General features: G+C 48.4%; 1 protein-coding gene across 1 annotated transcript; it reads left to right on the top strand.

Moving 5' to 3' along the window:
* Positions 1-1,819: 1,819 nt before the first annotated feature.
* On the top strand, positions 1,820-17,058 carry NIPAL4 (NIPA like domain containing 4). Its single transcript, XM_017517068.2, has 6 exons — positions 1,820-2,159; positions 5,847-6,086; positions 9,543-9,599; positions 10,842-10,932; positions 14,029-14,189; positions 14,666-17,058. Exons 1-6 carry the CDS (start codon positions 2,123-2,125, stop codon positions 15,292-15,294), a joined length of 1,215 nt encoding a protein of 404 aa, XP_017372557.2. The 5' UTR covers positions 1,820-2,122; the 3' UTR covers positions 15,295-17,058.
* Positions 17,059-18,430: the final 1,372 nt, after the last annotated feature.

Genomic DNA, 18,430 nt, shown 5'->3' on the forward strand with positions numbered 1-18,430 from the left:
AAAAAAAAAAAAAAAAAAAAAAAAACCGTCTTACCGAGGACTAGAGACTGAAGACAAAAGTCTGGGAGAAGTCTTTTAGAAAGGTTCTATCCCACTGCTCTAAACAGTGTTTCAGCTTGTAGCTTATTTACAGGTAGCGGAGGTGCAGTATGTGCTCAAACATTACATCAAGCTTGCTTAGAAGTTACAGTAAAGCAGAATCACATCAAAGTCTGGGTGCAAGAGTACATCAGGTCATAGATGGCAGAGGCATAGTCACTAACCTTGTCAAACGTTGTCCTATGTGTAGGAATAGGCAAAGTCTAGGGTCATTTATCTTTTAAGAAATGTAGTTTCACAGGCAAGAGATGTGGGGCCCTTGTGCTCTATCCTGTTTTGTTTTCAAAGCATTTTTCCAGAGACCTGAACCTCATTGCAGAATCAGGGGCCTGGGAAGTTATGCGGCAAGTAAAATGAGCAAACCTGGCTTCTTACATTCGCTGTGTAACGTTTCCCTTTCTCTTTAACCTCTCCTCTCCCCCAATCCCAACCCCTGGGAGAAGGGGCTGTTGCATTTGACAGACAAAGAAATTGATCCTTATGCAGAGTAAGCAGTTTGCTTAAAGTCATCCAGCAAGTTAGGGGAAGCCCCGCACTGTGTGAATCGTCCTTGGAGGCCCAGCTAGAAGTCCACAAGTAGACAATGGAGGGTGGTAGCCAGGAGGACCGGCTTGGGGCTGGAGCAGCTCTGTTTACACCTGGCATCCTCATTCACTAGCTGTGCAGCCTTGGGAGCGAATGTCTCAAAGTATTTAAAGTGCAGTTTTTTTATTCTTATACAAGATGTTAACATTAAGGGAAGCTGGTGACAGGTATATGGGAACTCTCTATAGTATTTTTGTAACTCTTCTATAAGTCTAAAACTATCTCTTGATAAAATTTAAAGAAATACAGTACTTGAGTACTTTGTGCCTCAGTTTCCTTTCTGTAAACAATAAAAATCTGTACATTAAAGGCAGTCATGAGGATTAAATGAACTGGAATTTTTCAGCACTTAGAATTCTGCCTGGCCTACAGCAAACTCTACGTAAGTGTTTTTAAGGTCCAGGTCAGTGTTTTTCTAACTTGTTTTTTATTGTTACCGATAGTAACAAATAGGTTATTCTGTGTGCGTGTAAATAATTCTAAAGTGGTAATTTCAAAAACATTGGTCTCTAAGAGTTGATCACATCTTGTTTCCCCCCATTAAATATAAGGTACTTGGAGGACAGGGAATGGTCTGACTCATTTCAGACTCCAATCACTGCATTTCCTTCTTTCACTTAATTTACCAAACTCCTATTCATTAGACATAAATATACATTGAGCACTAGGCACTCACGAGGTACCTGTTAGACCTACTAGTGCCCAGCACAGATCAGATCTAGGTTGAATAGATGAATGGGTAAGGCAAGGAAAGGAGGTCAGAGGGCAGGAGGAAGGGAGGATAGGAGGGCGGAATGGGAGGAAGGGAGGAAAGGTGGAGGGGAGGAGGAGGGGGGGTGGAGGGGAGGAAGAGGGGGGTGGAGGGGAGGAGGGGGGAGGAGGGGGAACGAGGTGGGGAGTAGGGAGGGGGGACGGTGGGAGGGCGAGAAGGATGGAAAAGAAAGAACCCAGGTTCCCGATTGGCAGCAGTACCCCCTTCCAACCCCCACGTTGCCACATCCATCTCGGCAGGAAAGTTGCCCCTTCTCCAGCCATCCAGGGCCTCAGTATTCTTTCACTGGGCATGGAGCTGGGTGCCGATTCGGTCATCGGAGGGGCGGTGCCGGGAAACCCGCCCCCTCGCCTCTGGCCCCTGGCACGGGGCGGTGACTCCAGGGCTGGGAGCCTGGCAGCGTCCTCGCCCCGGAAAGGCATGCGCCCCTCTGCGGGCGGCCCTAGCGCGGGGACCCCTCCCCCCGGAGTTGCCCAAGACACTGGGTGACTCCTCCCCGGGGACCCTCCCCCTCTGGGACGCGTCACTCTCCCCACTCCTGGGTGCGGACCCCGGCGGCTTCTCGCGCGCGCGAGCCACGCGGGGGACAAGTCGCGGCCACCTGCTGCGGAGCCGGGGAATCCGGGCGCCGTCCGCCCGCGCGTCGGTCCGCGTGCCCCGAGCCCCATGGAGCTGCGGGTCAGAAACGCCAGCTGTGAGAACGGTGCGTGCGGCAGGGCTGGGGAACCACGCGGGCTCCGCGCTTCGCACCCTCAGTTCCTTGCCACCCCTCTCCGTCGCATCCTCCCAGGGGGCCCAAGGCGGGGGAGGGGCAGGACCAGCACCAGGTGGCTGCCCCCCCGCCCCCACCAGCTTTGAAGATCAGGGTTCTGGCTGAGACTTCTCCTTCATCTTTGCATCTTCCCTGACAGGAGTCAGGGAAGGAAAGGATGTCCCCTGGGTTGAAATGGGGGTTTGGGGTGGGGGGCAGGCATTTGGACGAAAGCAGACACTCTGAGAGGTGGGGGTTGGGGTTGGGGGATTCTGTGTTTTTAATGTATAGTTGTTTCAGGTTTGAGTACCTGCGCAGTTGGGGCTTTCTCTCTGGGTCAATGTGAGGACCACCAAAGGATGGTCTTGCTTTGGGAAAGAAAGGGAAAGGACCGCAGGAAGGGGTAAAGAAAGACCCTTGGCTTCCTATTGCTTTCTGACCATAAAGCAGGTAGTGGACTAGGCCCTTTAACCTGCATTATCTCACTGAATCCTTAAAACAACCCTAGAAAGAAATTATAATAAGTATTATTACTTTACTATCTTGTTATCCCCATTCTAAAGATACAGAAGCTGATGCTCTGAATGGCTAATAATTTGCTCCAGGTAATACAGTGAGGAAATGGAATATAGATCCAGGGCTGGTGGATACTAAGCCCTCAACTCCTTCCTTGGTGTAGCTCCACTTTCCTACCTTGTCTTGGAATCGCAGGCTGTGGGATGTCCCTGTTTCTCCAACTTCTTTCTGTCTGCAGTGAAGCTTTCAAAACCAGCCTGTTGGGTGTCTGACTTTGGTTTCCTCGACAAGGCAGGCCACATTCAGGCTCGCCTTTTCTCTGAGGGCAGAATGTGGTTCCCTGGTCCTAGCACATTCTGGAAGAGATGGCAGGGATCATCTGGCCCATGCTCAGAATTGGGTTTACTTTGGCCATCAGCCCTCTCTCTTTTTTGCTTTTCACTGCAGTGGGAGAACTTGACTCAATGGAGGGTGCTGAGCCCTTGGGTGCTGCAGGCTTTACTGTGACAGCCAAGTCCATCCACAGAGGGTTCTTTGGCTCCACCTGCTCCAAGTGCACCTTCAGGGATCAGGGGAAGGGCATGGGGATGAGTCTGGTCTTCCTCTCAGGAGTCACCTCCCTTAGCCAATGTCCTCCCAGGCTCTGGCTCATTTCCTGGGCTCAGGGAACTCCCCAGATTCAGCTCTTGGGCAAGGAAGCCTGAGCTGGATAAACAGGAATGAGCAGTGCAGAACAAGTCTCATTAGGGACTGAAATGCCTCCTGTCTCATCTTCCCTTGATTGTGACATTGGTTTTGGAAAGAAATATCTCACACTGCAAAAGACACATTGGATGTGCCCCAGTGGGTTCCGGGTGCAGATCTTCCACTAGATGTTGGTGTGACTTAAGCAAGCCCTTCCCCTTCTCAGGGCCTCAGTATCCCCAGCTGAAAATAATAATTTAGACTGCTTTCTAAGGGCTCTTCAAGCTCTGTTATTCATGGGTCTGTGTCATGGAAGAAAGGTCAACATTGCTCTTCGTCTGTTCCACCAAGTTGCCACTCTGCTCTGCAGATGTTCCAGAGCCAGAGCTGCTTGACCCTGGACTTTGGGGCTCTTCCAGGCACTGTCTGGGAGTTCTAGCTTGATGGGAGAAATACATGGCTGAGGCTTACATTCTTGGCATAGGGGCCTTGGCGATACGCAGCTTGAAAAAGGCCTTCTACCTCCAGAGGTTACAAACCCAGATGCCTACAAAGGCCAAGCACATGCCAGAAATGACTGAAAGGCACCAGATGAGACTCTTGGAGAATTGTAGAGAGTATGTCCCGTTTTAGGGGGCAACACTGCCCAGCTGCAGCCAGCTGTTCCCTTAAATGAGGGCCCAATATGGTAAGCAGATCTGATTTTTCAGTGTAGCCTCACATCTGAATTTTCATGCAAAATCTCCCAATTTTTATTTCTATTTTAAAATACCTCTAGGGCCAGGCACGGTGGCTCACACCTGTAATCCCAGTGCTTTGGGAGGCTGAGGCAGGAGGATAGCTTGAGGCTAGGAGTTCGAGACCACCCTGGACAACATAGCAAGACCCCCATCTCTACCCAAAAAACAAAAACAAACAAACAAAAAACGTCTTAGGAGGCCAGATGCTACCTGCTTTATTGAGGTGTGTGTGGTGGTTAAGAGCACAGGCTTTGGCATCAGATAAGCTTAGAATCTAACACTGGCTTCACCACTTCGTACCGTGTTGTGGCTTTGGGCAGGCTGCTGAACTTATCAGGGCCTCAATTTCTTCAACTAAAAGCCTAGAAATGATTGTTATGCCTGTTTCCAAGTGGTCATTAGAAACCCTCCTGGAAACCGAGGACCATGTGAGTAGCAGCACTGGGGAATTATTGGCTATTATTTGTAGTTTCCTTGAACTTGTGTGCTTCTTCTGGCTGAGGATCTGCCTTTGTGCCCAGGTTTGTTCTTGCTGTCCTTGGTGTTTGTCCCCACAAGGCATGCAATGGTGGGATGGCTCCGAGGCCTGAGGGCTGATCCAGATTCTTGAGGACTCTAGGAGTTCGATAGCAAACCAAAGACAGAGTCTGTATGGGGTGGCAGGGACGCTGATCTCTTCATAACCTAAAGGAGACCCCAGCCACTGACCACAGCACCAGAGGTCTAAGAAGCAAGGCCTGAGAATGGTCAGTTTCATCTAGCAGGAGGCCCACCACTTAGTCATCTTGAGGCCCGGAAGAGGCTTGTGGACTCTCTAGCCTCACTCCCTCGCGTATCTGATCAGCAGCCTCCCATTGCAGCTGCAGCTTAGGGAGACAAGTGAAGATGTCTCTGGGAGGGAGATTCCCTTGGAGGGATCATGAGCTATTGGAAGTCCACATGCCCAGAGGCTGGGCAGGGATTCCTGAAGAGGGGCCCGAGATTGGACTCAATGACTCCTGAGAGCTTGGGGGACCCTGCCTGAGGTGTGAGCCATCAGCATAGATTAGTGGTTACACAGTAGGGTTCTGGAGTCAGTCTGTGTATCCTTTTTTTTTTTTTTTTTTTTTTTTTTGTTTTTTTTTTTTTTTTTTTTTTTTTTGAGACATAGTCTCATTCTGTCACCAGGCTGGAGTACAGTGGTGCGATTTCAGCTCACTGCAACTTCTGCCTCCTGGGTTCAAGCGATTCTCCTGACTTAGCCTCCTGAGTAGCTGGTACTACAGGCATGCACCACCACGTGCAGCTAATTTTTGTCATGTTGGCCAGGCTAGTCTCGATCTCCTGACCTTGTGATCTGCCTGCCTTGGCCTCTCAAAGTGCTCAGATTACAGATGTGAGCCATCGTGCCCGGCCAGTCTGTGTATCCTTAAGCAAGGAACCTGACCTCTCATTACCTCCACGTTGACATCTGTGAAATGGGGATTCAGACATCGTTCACCTGACACGTGGTTGCAAAAATTTGCTGTGGCCATGCAAAGGAAGCCTCTAGCTAGAGTAAGCACTCACTGAACACTATTGTTCTTAGATGGAGACACAGTATATGGGCAGAGCCCTGCAGTAGTGGAAGTACAAGGTCTGAAACAGTGGCCGATTCCAATATTTTTAAAGTGTGTAAATGTCCCCAGTGTGACTCTCTTACCGTGGTCTTCCCATCCAGGTTCCCTGCTCCACCTCTACTGCTCCTCCCAAGAAATCTGGTGCCAGATTGTTGGTGACCTCAGCCCTGAGGTGCCCAGCAATGCCACCTTTCATAGCTGGCAGGAGAGGATCAGGCAGAACTATGGCTTCTACATCGGCCTGGGCCTGGCCTTCCTGTCCTGCTTTCTCATCGGCAGCAGTGTTATCCTCAAGAAGAAAGGCCTCCTACGACTCGTGGCCACGGGAGCCACTCGAGCTGGTAGGTTCGTGGGGCAGGAGAGGATGGGGTGCAGGGCAGCTGAGCCCTCACAGGGACCAGGGCTGCAATCTAAGAGGACGGCCTCCGCAAGGCACAAAAGGCTCATTGTCAATCCTGTTGGGAATCCCACCTGCCAACGGGGTTAGGGTTTAGGGTTATAAAGGAAGACTTCAAACAGGAGGTCTCAGTGTAGAGAGCCAACAGGAGGCCTTCCTTTAGAATCCAACCTTTCCTGAGAACTTCATGATGTGTTTATTAGAGAAGGGAAGCAGCAAGTCTCAAGATCAAGAATCAGATACTGCAGATCTGGTCTTGGTCCTACTTCCTACCAATGCCAACATAGGCAAGTCACAACTTCTCTGCAAAATTGGAATAGATAGCTCTGCTCAGAACAATGTCAGATGCTGGTGTGCACTCACTTACCATCCAACTGAGCCCCCTTCTGGGCTGCCAAAAAATGGCTAGCTTTCTGCTGACAAGGGAGGAAAATAAGATGTGTATTTGTGAAACAATACTTGAGAAAAGGAATCCTGTGCAAAAGGACTCACTAATTTAATCACCATTTCTCGCCTGCCTCCTGTATGCCAGGGACAGTGCCAGACATGGGCATGTATGGGGATGGTTCACTTGAGTGGAACCATCAGTCAAACGGAAGAGACAGATGAGTCAGCGGACAGTTATTTTATCATGGGGAAAATCCAGCCTGCTATGGGGGAGTATTTTGGAGGGGTGTGTAAAGCCCAGACTCAGGGGACTAGGGGAGGTTTTCTAGAAGAGATGATCTCTAAACTGAGACTGAGATGGTGAGGAGACAGCAAGGTAAAAGGGGAAAGAGGGAGACAGTGCTCCAGACAGAAAAAACAGCATGTGCAAAGGCTCAGAGGTAAGAGAGAACTTGTGATACTAGAAATTGAAAGTCATTCAGGGCGGCAGGAGCAGGAGGATGCACGTAGCGAAGGGCCAGCTCATGATGGGTCTTGTAAGCTGAAGCACAGGGCTGGAATGCAATCATTAAGTGACTGAATGGTTTTAAGCAGGGGAGTAACACGGTCTAATTTGCAATTTGAAAAAAAGCCCTGGTTGCTGGGTGAAGATCGGATCAGGGGACAAGCCTGGAGCCTGGGAGGCCACGTAGGTGAGCACAAGACAGAACTTGGGCCTGGAAGATGGAAATAGGAATGGAGACAAGTCGTGGATTCCAGAGCTAGTTTTTGAAGGTAGAACTTACCAGCTTTGATACAGACTGGCTTCATGCAAGGGGTTAAAAAACAAAACACTCCAGGATGACTCAGGCTCTTTACCTGAGCACCTGGGGAGATGGAGGTGCTATGTTCCGAGATGCAGAACACAGAAGGAGGAACAGGTTTATGGGAAGATGGTGCATTCAAGTTTGGACATGTTCAGTTTAATGTTTGTGGGATGTTGCACTTTGGAAGCAGACTACAGGGGTTCTAATTCTGGCTCCTCAATTCCTTGTTATGCAATTCTGGGCAAGAAAAGTATCCTTTTCTGTGCCTCAGTTTTCTCATCTATAACATGGAGATAAGAATCATACCAGCCTGAAGGGTTATAAGAAGATGTAACATAGTTAGAATCATACCTAGCACAGAGACCGCTAGTGTCGGTGTCACTGTTGTCTAAGCGGGAGGTTCCCACGGTTAGAGGTACAGGTCTAGAGCCCATGTGTTCTGCAAAATGAATAGCTGTGAGGTTCGGGGATGAGTCAGGAACGATGGGCATTGCCGTTCCACCCTTCACTTCTGGACAAGTATTCGAAAGGCCAGAGACCTCCCAGAGTGCCGGGGAAATTTCTGCTTGTGCTCAGAGAAGGTGTCATCGGCCATTCAAAAGCCAGCTTCCCTGGAATCTGTTTTGTTCTCCAATAGCTATTTCAGTATCTCCTGTGATTTCAACCCTTAGAGTAAAATGCTCTCCGAGTTCTTAATATTTACAGGAAATTCTGATGTTTTTAGGAACCCGATGAAAACAAGAGACCTTCTTCTTAGAAAAGGGGGCATTTCCAAAAGGCAACATGAGATTTTTGGATTTCTACAAAACTGTCTCAAACCCATCTACCATCATCCATCATTATCATCATCTTTGCTGCTAATGTTCTTGAGTATTAACTATGGGCCCGATCCTCAGAAATATTTTAAAATTAGCCAGGCATGGTGGCATATGACTGTAGTCAGCTACTCAGGAGGCTGAGGTGGGAGGATCCCTTGATCCCAGGTGTTTGAGGCTTCACTGAGCTATGATAATGCCACTGCATACTTTGGGCTGGGTGACTGAGTGAGACCCTGTACTGGGGGAGGGAGGGAAGGAAAAATGTAAGGAAGAAAGGAGAAGGAAGGGAGGAAAGGAAGAGAGAGAGGAAGGAAAAAAGGAAGGAAGGAAGGAAAGAAGGAGGGAGGGAGAGAAGGAAAGGGTAGGAAGGGAAGGGAAGGAAAGAAGGAAGGAAGGAAAGAAGGAAGGAAAGAAGGAAGGAAGGAGGGGGAGGGAGGGAGGGAACTCCAATAGGAAATAATAGATAGGGTCAGGAATGACATCATAGGGGAGGCAACATTCACACAGCAACCTGCAGGGTGAGGATAAGTTTAGGCAAATATTAGTAGGAAGAGTGTTCTGGACACAGGGAAAGCATGTGCAAAGGCCTTCAGGCAGAAAAGAGCTCATCGTTTTTGGAGAGCTAAGAGAGGAGAAGAGTGGCAGGAGACGCGCTTGGACAGGTGAGCAGGGCCCATACTATGCATGGTCTTGCTAAGGATTCTGGTCTTTACGCTAAGAGCAATCAGAAGCCATTGGCCAGCCAGAAGTTGAGGAGGGACATAATCTGACTTGCATTCTTAAAGGACCACTGGCTGCCACGAAAAAAAAAAAAAACAACGTTATTAAAGGGCCAAGAATGGAACCAGAGTAACTTTGAAGGAGGCTATTGCCTCTATCGGAAGCAGGGATGACGGTGCCTTGGTGTGGCAGGTGGCAGCGGAGTGGACACATGTGAGATGCTTTTTGGAGTCAGTTACCAGGTTGGACAGGATGCAGAGGAGAGAGAGAAGAGTCAAAGGGCAATTCCCTGGCTTCTCCTGAAGCAACTGGATACATGAGAGTGTCATTTACTCTGTTTCATTTGGCAGGTGGGTGGGGAACGTGTAAAACCAAGAGCTCCATTTAGGACAGAGATTGAGATGCCTGCGAGAAATCCGAGAGGAGATGTGAAGTAAGCAGTTGGATATACACCTGGACTCAGAAGAAAGGTCCAGGCTAGAGATACAGAGGCACCAGATATAGATGGTGTTTAAAACTTTAGAAACAAATGAACCCACCCAGGAGAAGGCCCAGAACCAAGCCTCTAGGACCAGCTCTTAGAGGCCAGGGAGTGAGCAGAGAGTTAGGAGAAGTGCCTGAGAAAGTGTGCCAAGTTCCAACCCAGCTTTGTGTCCATTCCCTCTACAGTGGACGGAGGCTTCGGCTACCTGAAGGATGCAATGTGGTGGGCCGGATTTCTCACCAGTAAGTGGGTTGTTTGCTACTAATAACAGTGGCTGGAGACAAAGGGAGGGGTGGGCGCGACATTTTTGTCTCTAGTATGGCAAGTGTGAATCTGAGGCCCAGATTCCCAGGGGAAAACCTTGAATACCTTTGCAGGGAGAACATCTTATCATCAAAGCCAATCTTCATCCGTGAAGTGGCTACCCCCAGAGAGGTTTGCACAGAGCTGGCAACAATGAAAGTGTATTTTCTCAACTTCCCTTTAAACATAGGCTGATAATATCACTGCCTGTTGGCAGTGGACTCTTGACTTCTACATGGTAGACTGGGACTCCTAGGCCAATTTCTCCCAGTTCGCAGGCAGTTAATGTGTTGCCCACTTAGAACATAGCTGGTCCGTCACTTAAAGTTTGCCCAAATTTGCATACTCACACATTTCCCCCACTTTCCACCCATCCTCTCCTGCTATCTAACCCTGACTCTTTAAGGTGGAAAATTAACCAGGTTTCTGTTGTAATTCCTCTATGCCAAGTTTTGATCCCCATCTCAGTCAGAGCTATCCCACGGACCCTCTGCTTTTAAAGGGGAGACCCTTTAAAAGTGGTTCTCTATCAGCAGAGAAATGAAAAAGACACTTTTCTGATCATCACAGCTATCACATATTGAGGGCTTACTATGTGCTAAACTTTCTAAGTGTTATCCTGTGTATTAACAAACTGTGAATTTACAAACTGGAAACTCGGACGGAGAGAAACAACTTAGGCCTATTGGGAATGCCAGATTTTTCTAACCACCTGCCTGTCAGTCCAGACTGGTCACAATTCCATTGGAAAAGAGGGGTCCATGGACCAGTTGGTACCTGGAGAATCAATAACTGTAACTATTTCTTCCTTCGATAACGAACACTTCCTAGAATTTAAATTAACGATCTAGTCCGAAATACTGACAGTCCCTGAGACAAATTTAACTGTGCCTGGATTAGAAGCCAAGAGGCCAAAAGAGAAAGAGGGCTTCTACCCCGTAAGCATGTCATGTGACCTTGGGCTCTGGGCCTTAGCTTCACCACCTTTAAAATGGAAGGATCTGATCCGAATAGGCTGGGACTGACCTTCCATCAGACCCTCTAGGGAGAGAGTGTATGGATCAGGATTTTAAGGAATGCTGGTCTGGGATTCTCCAGATGGTTGCACACAGAATGATTCGTCTGGAATGGAGATGGTGCCTCTGCATCGTGCTAGCCTCTTTTCTTGCTTCATTTCCCAGTGGCTGCTGGAGAAGTTGCCAACTTTGGAGCCTATGCATTTGCACCCGCAACAGTCGTCACGCCTCTGGGAGCACTGAGTGTCCTCATAAGGTTATTGTCCCCTCTCCAGCCCTCTCTTATTCTGTTCCATTTTCAGTTTGTTGAGGTCTGGAACTGCCAAGTGGGGTCGGTTGCCACTTGGCAATCAGGGACCTGGGTTGGTCTCAGCCTCCAGAAAGAGGTAGTGTGCTGTTCAGAGCTATAGACCCTGGGAATGTTTGCTGCCTCTTGCCCCAGCATCCCCTTGACTAACTGGGTAATAGGCAGGCCAAGCCCAAACCAGTTGGAAGGTCTTCCACCATCACCACGCCGAATGGCATGTCAGTATTTTGGTGCTGAAATAGATGCAGCATACAAGTTAACAGCATGTGCCCTGATTAACTCTGCCTGAGTTCTAATCCTCGCTCTACCACTTAGTAGTTGTGTTGCCATGGGCAAGTCATTTAAGCCACTTAGTCACTGTAAGCCTCATTTTTCCAATCTGCAAAATGGGGATGCCAGTAATACCCACTGGAATCATTGTTCTGAGGATTGAATGAGATAATGCACAGAAAATGCAGTAGAGAGCTGGTACCAAACAATAACAGTGGCTATCACATAGTGAGGGCTTAGTACGTGCGGAAGCTTCTGAATCTATCCCGCATATTAACTCATTTAATCCTCACAGCATCCCTAGCTGAGGCCAACAGAGGTGAAGCAACTTGGCCAAAGTCACCAGGTTCTAAGAGGCCGGGCTGGAATTCTAACCCAGACAGTCTAATTCCAGAGTCAGGGGGCTTAACTCTCAAGTAAACACTCAACAAATGTCTGATAGTTTTAAAAGTAATTGGTACTAAATATCTGTGCTTCCCACTGCCCCTAGTCCTCCGAGCTACAAACACAGAGCCAGTTCCTCTGTGGGGGTCCTGGCGCCCCATTTGAAGGAGACTCTGATTGTTGGCCTAACCTTGGAACGCTGGTAAATGGCAGCAGACCACACCCAGTACCCATCATTTGTTTTACCATCTTGATAAAAATTTTGCAACATTTACACACTCAAATAGAACCATGACTCATGCTGTACAACTGGCCGATGACAGCTGATGTGGCTGTGATACCATAATTGCATATCTGATGAGTTTGCAAATTCCTACCCTGGGGAAGTTGGGAGAGTCATGAAATCCTCCAGTGTGTGGCCCCTGCCTACATGAATAATCTCTTGAATGGGACATTGTGGCCAAAATGTTTTTGGTAGTTTCATAGGAAAGATAGAACACAGACAAGAGAGCTTAGATATCAGTTGCCGCTCTCCTGAAAACTTGAACCAGGATTTTTGAGGCTAATTAGGCCCTGAGACAGCCAATAGGTTTTGTTTTGTTTTTGTTTTTGAGACAGAGTTTTGCTCGTCGCCCAGGCTACAGTGCAATGCTGTGATCTCAGCTCACTGCAACCTCCCCCTCCCCGCTTCAAGGGATTCTCCTGCTCAGCCTCCTGAGTAGCTGGGATTACAGGTGACTGCCACCATACCCAGATGATTTTTTGGTATTTTTTAGTAGAGGCAGAGTCTCACCATGTTGGTCAGGCTGGTCTCGAACTCCTGACCTCAGGTGATCCACCTGCTTCAGCCTCTCAAAGTCCTGGGATTACAGGCATGAGCCACTGTGCCTGGCCAATAGGTTTTTACACTAAACCAATGCCACCTTCGTGAAGAGAAGAAGCATGCCCCAGTGATCCTATGTGGCTTGCTTGTGACTTTTTTCCCTTTCTCTCTTGCCTCTGCTGGCTTGGGTAAAGGACGTGAGGGGAATGGATATCATAACACCATCGTGCAGTAAGGAACTAGAGATAATTTGCCCAGAAACTGAAGACTCAGAGAAGTCACAAGGATCCTCTTCAATGAGGCATAGAAGAAAACCCACTGACAATTAGAAAGAACTTGAGCTCAACTCCTGGTTTGACAACTTGCTAGTCATTTGACCTTGCCAAATCATTTTTTCTATGAGATTCAGTCTTTTCATCTATCAACTGGAGATAGTATACTTTACTTTGCAAAGAGTTTTGAGATGCTAGTGAGATAAATGGGAAGTTCCTAGCACCATACATAGTAGGTAATAAATGCCTAAGACATGGAAAGGTACCTGTGATTGCCATTAAAGCTGTTTATACTGGCTTCTTATACAAATGAAAGAAATAGATTTGTTATGGATGACCTGAGGAGCAGAGATGGGGCAAAACCCAGAAGTTACCAGGAGGCATATTTTTGGTGAATGATGAGAGCAAACCTACAATGGGCTCATTTGGCTTGTGAAGGGGTGGGGTCCCTGCCACCAGAGGTATATATAAGCCAAAGCTGAGAGCCATCTGTTGGCAGTGCTAAGAGAGGATGTGTCCATTGGGTAGGCAGTGAGACAAGAGCATTCTGAAGTGCTCTTCCAACTCTTCTGTTTGGGAATACTTTCAGTCTCTAAAATAGAAGAAATTCACCTGCATTTCTATTCCTCCAGCAAATACTATAACACTGCCAGAAATGAGTTTCTATATGAGACATTTTTTGACCCCAGCTCAGGAGGACTGGGGGCGGTGAGACACACAAATATTTCGTATCAACTATTTTGAAAGCTATCAGACATTTTTTGAGTGTGTTTACTTGAGAGGCAACATGGCGTATCAATGAAGCGCCCTGACTCTGGAATTAGACTGCCTGGGTTAACATTTCAGCCTGGCCTCCTAAAACCTGCTGGCCTTGGCCAAGTAGCTTAACCTCTGTTGGCCTCCGCTAGGGATGCTGTGAGGGTTGAGTTAATATATGGGGTAGATTCAGAACGTTCAGCACATACTAAGCCCTCCATATGTGATAGCTGTGGTTATTATTTGGTATCAGCTCTGCACTGTGCATTTTCTGTGCATTATCTCATTTAGTTCCTGAGAACAATGCCTCCCGTGGATATTACTAGCATCCTCATTTTGCAGATGGGGACAATGAGGCTTAGAATGGTTCCATGACTTGCCCGTGGTAACTTCAGTTTTTTTGGAAGAAAATCTTCCACGTGAGAGAGTAGTGAGGTCTGATCTGTTGCTCTCTGTGAGTGTTTGCTCAGGCCCATTTTTCTTTGGGACTCTGGGACAGGCATGGCTGTTCTAATCTCCTTCTCCCATCTCCACGTGCAGTGCCATCCTCTCCTCATATTTCCTGGGAGAGAGTCTGAACCTGCTGGGGAAGCTGGGCTGCGTGATCTGTGTGGCCGGCAGCACGGTAATGGTGATACACGCCCCTGAGGAAGAGAAGGTCACCACCATCATGGAGATGGCTTCCAAGATGAAAGACACAGGTAGACTCCAAGCCCCTGAAGAGCAGGAAAATACTGGAGGTTGAATGTCCCCCACTGCCCCATAAAAGGTCAGACCAGGTTCTGACCATCTCAGGTGCTGCCACCTAGAGGAGAAGGCAAGCTAAAGAAGAAACACGGATGGGCTGGTAATTGTTAGTGAGGCTAGTTTAAAGGCTTCCTGGCCCAATATGTATGGATACCAACACTGTTTTGAGTGCTTTAAATACAGTATCTCATTGAATCCCACAAAACAGCCTTACGATTGCTGGTCCTCTTTTACAAATGGGGAAACAGTTCTTGGGGGTTTAACAACTTAACCAAGCTATTAGAAAGTCATGAAGCTGGGACTGGAACCCACGTTTGTCTGACTCTAGAGCCCATGGTCTTAAGGCTGCCTCCCACTGCCATGAGTCTGGGCCCTAGACACTGCCTGCACCCTCCACAGCCCAGCGCCGCTTCTTCTTCTCCTCCCAAAGGGTACATCGTGTTTGCTGTCCTTCTGCTGGTGTCCTGCCTCATCCTCATCTTTGTCATCGCCCCGCGTTACGGGCAAAGGAATATCCTCATCTACATCATCATCTGCTCTGTGATCGGGGCCTTCTCCGTGGCTGCTGTCAAGGGGTTGGGCATCACCATCAAGAACTTCTTCCAGGGGCTGCCAGTCGTACGGCACCCGCTCCCCTACATCTTGTCCCTCATCCTGGCACTGTCTCTCAGCACTCAGGTCAACTTCCTCAACAGGGCACTGGATATTTTCAACACCTCCCTGGTGTTCCCCATCTACTACGTGTTCTTCACCACGGTGGTCGTTACCTCGTCCATCATCCTCTTCAAGGAGTGGTACAGCATGTCTGCTGTGGACATTGCGGGCACTCTCTCGGGCTTTGTCACCATCATCCTGGGCGTGTTCATGCTGCATGCTTTCAAAGACCTGGACATCAGCTGCGCCAGCTTACCCCACATGCATAAAAACCCACCCCCTTCTCCTGCCCCGGAGCCCACTGTCATTAAACTGGAAGACAAGAATGTCCTTGTGGACAATATAGAACTCGCCAACACCCCATCGCCAGAAGAGAAACCCAGAGTGTTTACAATCCATTCTTGAAGCTTGGGATATGTGAGAGGGTGAGCCTGATGGTACAGCCTGACCTCCGAATTTCAAAACCACCTGGTTACTTTCAGTGCCACTGTTACCAGTGGGCTCTCTTTTCTTGAGAAGTTCATTTATACCTCATCACTGTTTCCAGGAGAAAAATCTCTACCCAAATAGCGGTAGTGGCAGAACTTCCTGGAAACAGACTCAGTGACCAAATACTCAAGTTTACATCAGTGCCTGCCGGTCCCCTGGACCTCCCTTCTCATTCATTCTTTTGGTGCCATCTCTATGTTGTTGGGAAGAAGACGGAATCTGACCCATTGAATGTAGCGCAGTCCGAGGACTTCCCTGAGATATTTATTGGTCATTAGGAGTTTCTTCACACCAAGTCTCCTCCTGAGATGGAATCTCCATTGTTATTATTATTTTTTCCAGCTCAAGAATGAAACAGAGCTGGTTCCCAGAGACCCAGAGAGCATTTGGCCATACCTCCCTATCCAGAGCTGACAGGGACACAACCAATGTAAAATACCCCGTTGATCTTGCCACTTCCTTTTTGGAAACAGAAGCAAGACCTCAGCTGACCTTCTTACTGTGAAAGCCACTTGATGTCTCAGGGAAAATTTTCAACCAGCTCATTCCCCGAGCACTCCAGCCTGGCGGTCAGCACCTTGGTATCCACCTAGTCCCTCCCACCCTCACCCCTTCCCTCTCTACTTACATCCTAAGGAGTCAGTCACTGAGACATAAAGATAGTCATCACAGGACGGGACACAAAACAACAGTAATAGAGCCACAGCCAAACTCTGGTGGCCAAACCCAGTGTTTCATTTTGTCTTACTCAAAAAAAAGAACAGCAGACTCACTGCTTCACAGGGGCCTGGCTGCCAAGCTAGAATTTCGCAGAATGCACTTTTCTTTTCCTTAAGGAGTCAACAAACCTGTGATCTGGGGAGGTGGGGAGGGGATGAGGAGCAAAGTCGGGATTTGGCAGAAGGCAGGCCCAGGCTCTCTGGATCCTAGGGGCTAACTTTTGTGTTGACTCTAGTTCTCATCTGGGAACTTAGGAGAAAAGGGCTCAGGGGTAATTTCTGGGCTGCAGCCTTAAAGGCTTGGATAGTGGGATCAGCTCTAAATCTCAGTGGCCAAGTGGAGGCGCAGACTTGGCATGGGGTGCATTCTAGCTGTTGACCAGATTGCCACCGAGCCCCCAACTCCACTGATGAGCTGCCCGCACTGGGAATCAGTATGCCCTGACTTTTCCAACACCACTGCTACGGGGAGTACCTTTGGTCCCCTCACATTTGGCCAGAGGCGTACCCAAAACCAGAGCAGATGGAGGAGAGAGAATTACTATTCCTTCCCTTCCCATCTCCTTTCTAGCCGCAGGAGTGTGGGGGTTGGAGAAGGACATTAGAAAGGGAAGTTAGCGGGCTGGTATAACCGGAAAGAGGGAAGCCTTGATTCTCAGCCCCCAAGTTGGTGCAGGGCTGCCCCCGTGTGACTCTACCTGCACTCTGTGTTTGTATCCTTTGCCCTAAGTGTGCCAAGCCCCGATAAATTCCTGCTGGCCTTGGAGCTCCAAGGTTTGGCTGACCGGCAGACTGCCTCGCTGCCCCTTCAGCCTCAAATCCCGTTTTTGATGAATGTGGATTTCTGTCTGTAATGAAAAGCAATGCAACAAGTTGGATCTTGAGAATGGCAGTAAACTGAGGGCCCTGAGAGTGTGGTCTGCAGGGTCACGAATAAAGACTTCAGATTATATTTACTCGATACTTGTGTCTTGACCTTCCTGGAGCATGGAGTGATGAAACTGGTTTTTCTAGTGCTGGAGGGACAGTCTCCAATCTCTGAATGAATGTGGCTGCCAATACAGCCCCTACCATGTCCTTGATAATTAACACCCTTGGTAGAGTGGGAAAGATAGTTTTTGAAATAGAATCAGTTGAAGACAACTCTCCCCCGGTTAACACCTGAGCCCTTACCAGGCACCAGGCACAGTAGGTGCTTCCTGTGAATTCTCTCTTTACCTCCTCACAAATCCGCAAGTTGGATATGTTTTTATTCCCATTTATAGATGAGGAAAGGAACTCAAAGAGGTTAAATAATTGCCCAAGGTCACACAGCCAAGAAGAGCAAAGCTGATACCTGGTTTAACCACCAGGCGTAGTGTGTCTCTCCAAGACTAACCTGGCCCCCAGTTGCATAATCTATGTTTTGTGTGTGTGTGTGTTTTGAGACAGGGTCTGGTTTTGTCACCTATGCTGGAGTGCAGTGGTGTGATCCTAGCTCACTACACCTTCAAACTTCCAGGCTCAGGTTTGGTAAAGATGAGGCCTTGCCGTGTTGCCCAGGCTGGTCTCAAACTCCTGTCCTAACGTGATCTTCCCACCTTGGCCTCCCAAAATGCTGGGATTTTAGGCCTGAGCCACTGTGCCTGGTGCATAATCTGATTCTACTTTATTCATTTATTTTCTTGTGATCTGTGCTCTCTCCCCATCTGGATATAAGCTTCATGAGAGTTGGCTCTGATTTACTGCTTATCCTCGGTACCTAGCACATCGTAGGCACTAAAAAATATATGCATTGAATGAAGGAACATCACAGTCCTTCCTTGCCCAAACTCTCCTGGAGACCAGCACTCAATGCAAGGCAGATCATAACAGAACCCTGCATGTCAAGCAAAGCAACTGTAAACTGATGTAGTCAGCAGTTTCTGAGCACATAGCCTGTGACAGGCGCTACTGGGTGTTTTCGCATAGAGAACGTCATTGATGATCACGACACTTTGGAGGTAGATATACTATTGCCATTTGAATAGTGAAAAGAGACTCAGAAATGTGGAACTTATCCAGGCCCACCTGTCTACTCAGTAGCAAGCAGAGTCAGGACTTCACCTGGGTCTGTCCAACCACACTTTCTCCATTATGCTAGTGACCAACACACAAGCAAAACCCCAGAGAATGGCCGAAAGCCGGGAAAGAGTGGTCTCTTAAGCAGGCAGGGGTGCGTGAGTGGAAAGCAACTTCATGAGTGGGCATGCTAGTGGTGAAAGCATTTGTGTTTAGATGTCTTTAGGGTCCATAGGCAACTTCATAACCATGAAAGATTAGAAAAGTATAATCAGGCTGGGCGTGGTGGCTCA

Source organism: Cebus imitator, unplaced genomic scaffold (genome assembly GCF_001604975.1).
Source record: "Cebus imitator isolate Cc_AM_T3 unplaced genomic scaffold, Cebus_imitator-1.0 Scaffold616, whole genome shotgun sequence".
In the NCBI taxonomy this organism is placed as follows: domain Eukaryota; kingdom Metazoa; phylum Chordata; class Mammalia; order Primates; family Cebidae; genus Cebus; species Cebus imitator.

What these genes read in the sequence shown, in the direction of transcription:
- NIPAL4 (XM_017517068.2), top strand. Translation starts at nt 2,123, where the DNA reads ATGGAGCTGCGGGTCAGAAACGCCAGCTGTGAGAACG. An exon ending in AAACGCCAGCTGTGAGAACG is followed by an intron (nt 2,160 to 5,846) that starts GTGCGTGCGGCA and finishes CTTCCCATCCAG; the next exon opens with GTTCCCTGCTCCACCTCTAC. An exon ending in GTGGGCCGGATTTCTCACCA is followed by an intron (nt 9,600 to 10,841) that starts GTAAGTGGGTTG and finishes TTCATTTCCCAG; the next exon opens with TGGCTGCTGGAGAAGTTGCC.